The 11118-nt window shown below is 35.0% G+C and overlaps 1 protein-coding gene across 4 annotated transcripts in view; it reads left to right on the top strand.

Annotated features, from left to right (window-relative positions):
* Nucleotides 1-11118, top strand: part of Angpt1 (angiopoietin 1) — a 247699-nt gene that overhangs the window by 185349 nt on the left and 51232 nt on the right. For all 4 annotated transcript variants that reach the window (XM_031359760.1, XM_031359759.1, XM_031359762.1 and 1 more), the window contains exon 5: nt 7188-7315. In XM_031359760.1, coding sequence (XP_031215620.1) covers nt 7188-7315 — 128 coding nt within the window. The remainder of the gene's footprint in view (nt 1-7187; nt 7316-11118) is intronic.

Raw genomic sequence — 11118 nt, 5'->3', positions numbered from 1 at the left:
GGCGTGCGCCACCACCGCCCGGCTAGGCTAAAATTGTTACACAAACTTATCAATCAATAGACATTTATCTTTGTGAGTGCATTTTAGATGGGGCAAAAGTACCATACACTTCTAAGCATTCTTGTAGTTATAAATATTTGCAATGGATTATAACATCACTAGGAAGTAGTTTTCATCTTCATATCTATGTCTACAAATATGAATGGTGGGCTACGTGTAAATAACTCATTTTTTCACAAACTTGTAAGGTAAAAAATTGTTGTTGTTGTTTTTTTTTTAACTTCTGAAAGTCACGTATTTAGATTTAGATTATTTAGATTTCTGGGGAAGCTCTTCCGAGTCACGGAGGTTTGGTTTGGCTATTTGTTTGTTTGATTTTGTTTTTGTTAATGTCCATACACCCACCTGAGTAGTACAGAATCAAATCTTTCAACTGTGAGACTATTTGTCCCTAGTCAAGCTTGCATTTTTGCTCATCCTTATGCTCCCAGAATGTGGGTGACCTATTGAAACCACCAATTTAGGTCATTTCCAAATGTTGGAATCTCCCTGACTCTGGGTCATAAAATTCCCCATGTTTTTTCCTTGAACAGATAATTTCATCCATGTGTATTCTAATATTTGTGAAACTTGAAAAGCTTTGACTCACTCACCACATTTCAGACCTAAAAGAATGTCTCAGTAATTGATTTCTTACACCAGGCTATTGGGAAGTGGCTAGAAAGAAGAGCCAGCGCTTTGCCTTGCCTCTCAAAGCAAGGCTGATGTATCTCTGTGTTCTCTAGGGTGGCTAAAATTAAGAATTAATAAGTCCACATTCCAGGAAGTTTTCTCTTGAAGGTTCATCTGGATTCAAGTGACCCTTTGTCTCAGCTTTCCTGGCCCTTCCCTGAAGTGAATTGGGTGGTCGGCACACCATCTGGATTGAGACTGGTTTGTCAAGTGAAGGCGAATGCAATAAACAGTCAACAGCTCCTGGTCTCAGTTTCCAGCTGCTTACTGACCAAATGTTGCCTGGTGACAGATAGACATGCACCTGCTCATGTTCCTGTTCTTCACTTTAGATGACAAAGATTTGGTTGTACAGATAAGGCTAAATGAATAGAATGAAGAATGACCCTTTCCCAAGCCTTTCTAGATTTATTGCTGATATGTGCATGAGTGAAGTCTTTGAACTGACATACCAGACTCTTAAACTTTACTTCTGTTGAGCTGTTCTGCAGGTTTTATTATTTTAAGTGTTATCTCTTTGAGGCAGCTCTCCTGAGTCTGCTTGGCAGATGGAGCTCATTCTCCTTGAAAGTTCCCAATGTACTTGACATATGTCTTTAAGATAACAATTATCTGAATTCTTTCTTTTTGATATTCTGTTTACACTGGTAATACGATAGCTCTAGAGACTGTTGCCAGCCATCCTGTGACCAGGTAGAAAACCAATGAAATGACTCATGAGGAAGATAAAGAAACACATCTTATAGTCACATGGTTGGAAACCTGATCATGTCGTACCTAAAGTTATTTTTTTGCTTATGCCAGTAAAGAGCAGAGTTTTCTGCTGTCATCAAGTGACTTATCATAGATGCATCTATCATGTAAGATCTACTGCTACAATAGACAACCTCTAATTCTGACTTTGATTTCATTGAGAACATGTTAGATAGTCCTTTTGTCTGCACATTTATTACCTAGACAAAATTCTACACCTAGGCAGTGTTCAGTTAATATGTGTTGAATTAATTAAAAAGAAATGATAGGAGGTAGAGAGAACAATTATAGAACCACAAGGTCATTGTTTTTTATTTATAGTTTCATTCATTTTTCATTGAAAAGAACTGGGAGAAGAAAGAGATCAATAAAGGGAAGAGATAAATGTAGTTAGGCAGATTGGCTAGCCAAAACTGAATGAAAGCTGGGGTAGCAAGAGGGACTGTATGACAGATAGATAGAAATAAAGCACATGAAATCAATAGGCATGGAAATATGCAGTTAAGACTTCTTTTATATTATAATCATCTCTGTAGTACTTTAAAGTCATGATAGATAGTGTGTAAAGGATTCTTAAAACACATCACAAGTTATTTAATATGCAGGTTAAACAATAAAGAAGGGAGAAATTGACTTAGAAGAATAGAAGTGGGGTTGTAAGTGTGCAGCATGTAAAGTGAAAGAGAAGCAATGATTATTTCTGAAGTACAAAGGGATGTCAAGAAGGATACAGAAGGAACAATTCATTCTGAAGTGCAAAGGAATTGAATCCTCACAGGAATCCTCAAAGAGTGACAGAAGACCAGAGTGAGATGCAGTGTTAAGAAAAAAAAAAGTGGAACATTTGAGATACTCAGTATAGAAAAAGATATTTAAGACAACAGAAATGACAGTATTGCAATGAAGAAGCTGGATTGAGAATGACTCCTGAGTGATAAAGATCACTGCAAATGCTAAATGCAACCTTAACCCTTCTTCAATGTCTGACTCATGATCAAGGGTAGGATGACAGAAAGCGAATGTTAGTATAAGGCAGATTAGAACAGTGACATTCAAGACTCTCAGTCAGAGGGAAGGTATACCCATTGGGAACTACAGTATAGGAGAGGAAAAATATAATACTGTCATAGAGGAAACTGTAGGTATAAATGTCAAGGGTTAAATTCATGCTTTCAACTATGTCTACTTTTACAAAAGTTTAACACCTCTGAAAGACAGCCAAAGACATTGAGCCAGTTTCTAGATCATCCCACAGCTCTGACTAGCTGATGCCTCTTAGATCCTCTTCCATTAATTTTGTGTGTCATGTTATTATTTACCATGCACTCCTCTAGGCTCCACTGGTCTAATGACTCTTAAAATTTCTGTAAAAAGTTTATCACTATTTCTGACACTTGTAAAGTTCAACAAATTCATCTTTTAATTCATTCTTTCTTTCTCTCCATTTTCGTAATATGACACTAAATTTCAGAACACTCTAATATTTAACAGTGAAATTATTCAATGATAACAACCAAAATATGGTCTATGTATCACAATGCTATATTTAATATTAAAAATCGTGGAATCTTTACTATTAGATAAAGAGTACAACATACCCTGAAATTACTTCTGGCTTTTTGACTTAAAGCAATTATTATACCCTAATTGATGCAATGAGTGAAAGAAGCCAAATTAAGTTTTATATGAAGAGATCAATTCAATAAAATCTATAAATGACCAGATGACTTTAGCGTTCCTGGATTTGATAAGCTACAGGGTTTGAACTTGGGGAGAGAAAGATCATAGTAGTTACTACTCTCTGTGGACTTTCATGTTCCGGTTGTATTTATTTCAGAAAAGTGAAGGGAAATGTAATGTTGCTATTATCAATGTTTTTTATGGCCATTATGTCAGTGGTAGTAATTATTATTTCTCTAGCATTACTGTTCTCAATTATGCTTAGTGATGTATGTGCTTACCTCTGAAATATATAGGACTACTTCATTAAGTTGGTTAATTTTAATGAACATCCTGGAAGTCAATCTACTCATTTCGATGAATTCTTTTTCATACCCCAATATAAAATAAAAATACCAAATTATGCAGTGGATGAATCTTTTAAATTAAGTTAATTTATTTTTAATATTTTACCACTCAAAAATGTAGCCTAAATCAAAGTTTTCAAGATAAAATCTTAATGATTTAGAAGAAGCAGTCTAGTCTTTGAGAAAGGAAAGTTTCTCATGGAAAGAACATCTATCAGATTTTCAAAAATGCTGATTAAATCATAGATCAAACCAAAGATCTATGTCACACATATTACTGTAACAACAAAAATTTAACCATAGTATATTTTCCTAGGTAGAGAATTTATGCTACTAATTTAGGCAGCACTGACACAAACTCCACAATGTAATATAATAGACAACGTTTCCCTTCCTCTTGTTTGTAAAAGAGCTTCTCTACCACACCACAGCCCTTTCACCCACATCTTCCTGAAGTGGGAAAGCCAAGGGCACAGGAGGTGGAGAAAAAAGGAAGGGACTGTGTTCCCCTTAAATAACCACATACAGGAGAACAGGAAGTGGTGTATTCAATTGGGAGAAACATTTTCTTGCTAGATAGACGACTTTCCTCTTTTCTCACCCTAAAAAGGAAACTGAGTTTCCTCTATGGATTTCTGTTCACCACATTTTTTTGTGTTTTTCATCTTCATATGCCATAATAAATTTCAGGCAGTCTTCCTACACAGTTCAGGGCATTCTATGAGGATATTTTCACTTTTACACTAGGAAGGGATCAAGGATAAAGTGCGTAGAAACAATTGATTTTGAAAACTAATGACCCAACATACAGATTTCATAAGCAAATTCTATCAAACTGCTTCTTTGTTTTTAGATATGGCAATGAGATGCTCAGTGTTATTAAAAATGGCATTTTTAGTAAGCATTTACCTATATGTTTTAAGTGTTTTTTTGCATACATTTAGAAAAAACAAAAACAAACAAATAAATAAACAAGCAAACCAAAACTATGCTTCACTGTCAAACCTTCCAGTGTTTGCACTCATTCTGTGTTGACACTGTAGTGCTTTATAATGATGCTTAAACACTGCTTTGGATATGACTATGTGAAAACCATTAGCACGTGCATTACTTGCATATAAAATGATGAATTATTAAGCATTTTATTTATTTATTTATTTACATTATATCAATGTACCTCTCAGAAATAGTTTGCTTTCTTGGAACATAACCTAGCAGTTTTAAAAGGTTAAAATATTTACATTAATATAACTCATTCTATAAAGATTGGATTGCTTATTACCTATAAAAGGAAAATGTTATTAAGTTACATTTAAATCAAGCCAACATTTTAGAGCCTTTTCATGTCTTACAAATCTGTTTAATAGCAGTTAGTTATGGTGGATATTTGATGTTTTTATTATGTAAGAAATTTGTGAATTAAAATGATTGAAAGCATATTCATTAAATACAGAATATTACTACAAGAACTTTTAATTAAATGAAACCAATTTTTAAAATATTATATATTTGTTAGAAAATACTAGGTCATTTATGTTTTATACAGCATATATATCTCTAGCCAGAAACTATTAAAGGGTCAATTTGTACTTTTATTTCGTTAATGAGAACTTAAGAATGGGAGAAGCTCACTGAATAAAATAAGGTTTTTCTCATTTAAAAACTCATTATTAGATTTTGTTACAATGGAATAATGACTGACATGGCCCAAGTACTTTTTAAAGAAAGATTTTAAACATCAAATGTAATGTGGATGTTTAAAGCTTCAAACTTAGACAGTAATCTTATGTGGGCTTAGATTGAAGAGTTCTAGAAATTAAAAAACACTAAAGCCAAAGTTATTAAAACAAGTAGATTTTGAAAGTATAACATAATAATCAGGCATGGAGGTAAATGCAGAGACAGGCTGATCTCAAAGTTCAAAGAAGTTCTACAGTGTGAGTTCCAGAACAGCCAGAGCTATACAAAAAAAAACTCTTTCTCTCTTTCTCTCTTTCTCTCTCTCTCTCTTTCTCTCTCTCTCTCTCTCTTTCTGTCTATATATATATATATAGGAATATATATACATATATAATATATATCATAAATGCATATATATTAAGATATTAGATATATTAAAATATATATATTTAAAAAGGAAGAAAAGAAAAATAAAGTTTACAAATTTTCAAGCCAATTTAAAAATCTAGAAAGGAAGTTTAACTGTGCTTTGTGTGTTATTTAATACCCAGAAGTCAAGTCATCACACAGATGGTACAAAATGAGCAAATTAATAATATTTAGAAAATAAATTTAGGAATAAGTTTAGAAATCTATCACCTTAAATTCTAGAAATCAAAAAAGCCTATAAATTTAATTAGAGCTACTCTTTATATAGTTCCAAGAGTGTGATAATGGCACAAGTGTCACTTAGGCAACCAACTTCATTCTGATTATATCTACAAGAGGAAAAGAATATCTAATAGTATAAATGTATCCAACAACCCATGGTTACACAGGCCACAAGCCTTATGGGTGAATACACTATTATGATGAAAAATGGTCATAGTATCAAACTGCCCTCTTAATTCATTTCTTTAACCCACCTCTCAGACATCACTGGAGAAATGTCTTTGTCCAGTGGCTTGTGGTTAATGCAGAAACTCAAAACTGGTCATAGTGCAGAAAATAAGTGCCTGTGGAGGGTTCGGCTGGAAATGGGATAATCAATCTGTTTCACCAAGTCTTGGGAACCATTGCAAAAGAGAAGAAGAAATGCTTTTAAGAGGCAGAGGTCAGGGAAGCCTGGAACAGTGTCGTCCTGGCCTGACAGAGCCACTATATTCATGTCAGCTATGATTGCCTCCATAAGACCTTCATGAGGCCAAGGCAGTCAACATTCTAGCACAGAGGATGCAGGGATTCACAATCTTATACCAGTCACTGAAGAGCGATTAATAGTTGGCCAATTCTAAGGGAAGGAGAATTAGTTTGATTTAAGGGTGTGGCTCCTAGCAAGTCAACTATGTTCCACTGGGTGGCCCCACACCGAGCAGTATATGGACATAAAATATTGGACTGTGTGAGTCATTAAAAAAATAAACAACAACAACAGAAAGTCAAGAGGGGGTGTGAGTGGGAGGCACTGGAAAAAGTAAGGGGTGAATCAATCAAAAGGCACTATATGAATGTAAGATGTTCTCAAAGAATTATTTAGAGTTTGCACATTTTAAATGTCTTGGCACCTTTTTTAACCATGGGGTTTGAGCTACATATAACTCATTGGTAGAGCATATACCTAACATGTGAGATTCCCAACAATGAAATAAATAAAGCAAACTTCTCTTTGAAATTTAAATAGTACTGTTTCATAAATTGGATAGGAAACATTGACATAAATTGCTAACTGTAGAAAGCATGCAATTTGTCCAACAGGGTGAGGTTTTGAGGATATAGAAAAACCAAAATAAATAGATTGATATAAGATTAGTATATAATTGAAAATTGATCCACAGATTATTCTCTCCATTTTTTTAAACTTATCAGGTATCTGGTAGATGGATACATCTTATTTTTTAGCATATGCAGTGTAGATATTGAGTGAAGACAGCAAAGACCTGCTATGTTTGTAGTTCATTGGTGGTAATAATACTAATATTTTATTAATATATTAAAATCTCTCTATTAAATTTGCAGTTTTGCTGAAGGGAGGGAAAAGAGAAGAAGAGAAACCATTCCGAGATTGTGCAGATGTATATCAAGCTGGTTTTAATAAGAGTGGAATCTACACTATTTATTTTAATAATATGCCAGAACCCAAAAAGGTAAGATCAGAAGTGCTTGCTTATGGGCTGTTAAGCAGATCCTGGCTGAACTTCTGTATAATCAAACAAATTTGTGAGTTGTTGAACATGTCAACTGCTCTTTATCTGTTACCAGAGATTCTATCTTTTACCACAGATTCTATGTTTCAATGGTTCATAGATGATGGAGCCGGTATTCTGCAGACATTCTCCAACCTCAGTACCTCTGAACTGTTCATCACATAAACGTTTGTTTTCTTCTGTTTCTTGGATGTGCTCAGGCATGCTTGTTTGCACAAACTACGTGCTGCTGCCACATTTCCCCTCTGTACATGAGAACACATTAGAAGTGATCTTCCAAAGTCTCAACATGTCAGAGATCATGTCTGGCAAGAGAACAGGCCAACTCCAGGGATTTACAGAATTATTGCTCCTGTTAACATGAAAGGAATATAGCCTTTCTTAACACACAATTGTGAAAGGATGCGCTCTCGTAGGTATTTGAGTGCAGGTGGGAAGAACATACTATTCTTTATGTTGATCAGTGCCCAAAGTAATCTTGGAAGCAATCAAGCAACATCTTGTTATCCTGTCTCTTTTAGAGAGCCCCCTCCGCATTTGTCCATTAAATCATTCATCTATGTACAATTACTTACATGTCATTCATTTTCCAGTCACTGTCAAAAGAACATAAGTACAAAGCAGATTTCTCAGCGTAATAGAGAATATGGTCATTTAGAGTTCCTAAAAAATATTGAAGTGTAGTGCTAGAGGTGGCTCTTTGATGGTGGTTACACAGGAACCTTTAGGTGAGGCAGTCAACGACAGGGGCATCAGAGGCAACAGGCTTACCTGCACTTCAACATGCAAAAGTTTTGCTGTATTTAGAAGGCTCAAAGATAGATGGCCATTCTTAGATAATACACTTTCCTCTAACCACCAACAAAAGACTACACATATAGCACCCCATGGCTCCAGCTACATATGTAGCAGAGGATGGCCTTGTTGGACATCAATGGTAGGAGAGGCCCTTGGTCCTGTGAAGGATCTATGCCCTTGTGTAAGGGAATGCCAGGTCAGGGAAACAGGAGTGGGTGTATAGGTAGGGAATAGGGGGAGAGGGGATATGATAGGGAGTTTTCTGAGGGGAAACCAGGAAAGGGGATAACATTTGAAAAGTAAATAAAGAAAATATTGAATAAAAAACATTTAAAAAAAAACACATTCCTCTGCCCTTTGCCGCACCTGTTTACGCATCTTTATTTTCTTTGAATCCTGTGAAAAAATTCACATTATTTGGCCTTCCTGGATTTCCCTAGATAATTTTGTAGGACATTCATATAATTAGTGTTCTACAAAGAAGACACTGTGGCCTTTTGTTTTTAAAAACATGACAAGCATGTTTTTTCATGTAGAAGGTCCTTAATAAATCAGAACTACAATAAGCAAATGAAGAAAAGCATGAACTAGCCATGACATCATCAGCATGTTGATCCAGTAACACTAATCCCAACAGTTTTCCTGACTTTTTGATAAGCAAGGGAGGTGAATCTTGGATACCATTGTGCAACATATCACACAAGGTCTGATGTCTGGTCTAGAGTCCTGGTTCAATCAAAGGCTAAATCTCTTTATACTCCTGTCTATTGATCCTGATCTCAATAATTACTACTGGGTATGCTGTCTCACTATTTTTCTCCTTCCTTGAGACAAAATTTTCTTCTTGAAAGAAGCCTTCAGATATACTCTACAGGTAGGAGTGGGAAAGATGAGGAAGAAGGCACAAGATGTGGGAAAGAAGGCATGGGCGACCCTCTGTGCTCGTACCTCAGCCACTCACAAAAGCTCTTTGATTTCACCTGATTTTTCTGTGTGTGTTCTGACCAACATTCTTTGAACCAAGTAATGTGTGATTTAAAATAAAATAAAACAAGGAATCATACAAAAATATGAACATACAAGACATGAGAAGAACTGATGGTAGGGAGGGGCTACTATCCTAAAATAAGTCTACATACACACACACTCTCTTGAAGAACTCAATATAAGAGCCAGCCACAACATTCCAATAGGGTCTTCCAGCCTTTCATTGTGTAAACTAAAATTATTCTCATTAGGAGTTTAAAGATTTTTCTTTCCCCAACAGAATTCCTTTTTTTTTTAATCATGGTTTTTACAAACTTATTTTGTTTGTTTATTTAATTACTTTTTTATTTACATCAGACTTGTTGTCCCCCCTCCTAGTGTGACACATATATAGCAGAGGGCTGCCATGCCTAACGGAATTCTTTCACAAGTATCAGTATTGTTCTTTGATTCAGACTGATGTTCCTACATGTTTTAAAGTTGGTAACACATTTTGTTTGAAATCTCTTATTATAATCATTTAACATGGCCTTGGAAAGAACACAAGTTCATGAGTTCTTTACAAGAATTTCAGAAGCTGGTTATTGAATTTAAAGGCTAATATAAACTGAGAATATTCATTATCTGGCCCTTCTAGTTAGACTGGGGTATGATCAACATAACAGTCACTACTATTCTTGAATATGTTTAACAAAAGCTCAACCTTTTTCTTTTATTCTTTTTGTAATATTCTCACAAGTTCATTAGAGTTTAAGTACACTCATCTCTAAAAACTGCCAATATTAAAATTAAGTGTGTATGATATGGAATATGAAACAATCGATAATATTTGACTAGTTAAGATAGCAGAATACACATTGGGGGGACATATGTAGCAGAGGATTATCTTATATGGCATCAAAGGGAGGGTAGCCCCTTGGTCCTGTGGTGGCTGGATGATATAGGGTAGGGGAATGCTAGGGCTCTGAGGCAAGAGTGGTTGAGTAGGTAGGGAAGGAGAAAGGGAGATAAGGTAGAGGGGAAACTGATGGAAAACATTTGAAATATAAAGTAAAATAACCAATAAACAAAATGAAAGAAAACAAAACAGAGATAACAGACAAAAGTAGATAACAGTAAATGCCCATCTATCAGGATATGTCAGGACTATAATATACCAGAACTATCTATCTATCTATCTATCTATCTATCTATCTATCTATCTATCTATCGATCGATCGATCTATCTACCTACCTACCTACCTACGTATCTATCTATCTATCTATCTATCTATCTATCTATCTATCTACCTACCTACCTACCTACCTACCTATCGATCTATCTATCTATCTATCTATCTATCTATCTATCTATCTATCTATCTACCTACTACCTACCTACCTATCTATCTATCTATCTATCTATCTATCTATCTATCTATCTATCTACCTACCTATCTATCTATCTATCTATCTATCTATCTATCTATCTATCTACCTACCTACCTACCTACCTACCTACCTACCTACCTACCTATCTATCTATCCATCCATCCATCCATCCATCCATCCATCCATCTATCTATCTATCTATCTATCTATCTATCTATCTATCTATCTATCTATTTATCTATCTATTAAATTTACTCCACATACTTTTCATATCATATCATCTAACCATGGTTCCCTTTCCCCCACTTTCTAGATCCTCCCCTTCCCATTCACCCAATTCCATGACTTCTGCCATTCTTTAGAAACAAGAAAATAAACCAGAATAAAAAAATAAGAGAAAACACAAGATACACACACACACACACACACACACACACACATCACCACCAACAAAAAAAACAAAAACAAATTCAGAAGCCATTATGTACAAGCCAGAAAGCAGTAACACATACACACACACACACCACCACCACCAACAACAACAACAAAAAAACAAAAACAAAAACAAACTCAGAAGCCATTATGTA

The sequence above is a fragment of the Mastomys coucha genome, unplaced genomic scaffold (assembly GCF_008632895.1).
Source record: "Mastomys coucha isolate ucsf_1 unplaced genomic scaffold, UCSF_Mcou_1 pScaffold7, whole genome shotgun sequence".
NCBI classification, from domain to species: domain Eukaryota; kingdom Metazoa; phylum Chordata; class Mammalia; order Rodentia; family Muridae; genus Mastomys; species Mastomys coucha.
This window is presented reverse-complemented; position numbering and strand designations above follow the sequence as displayed.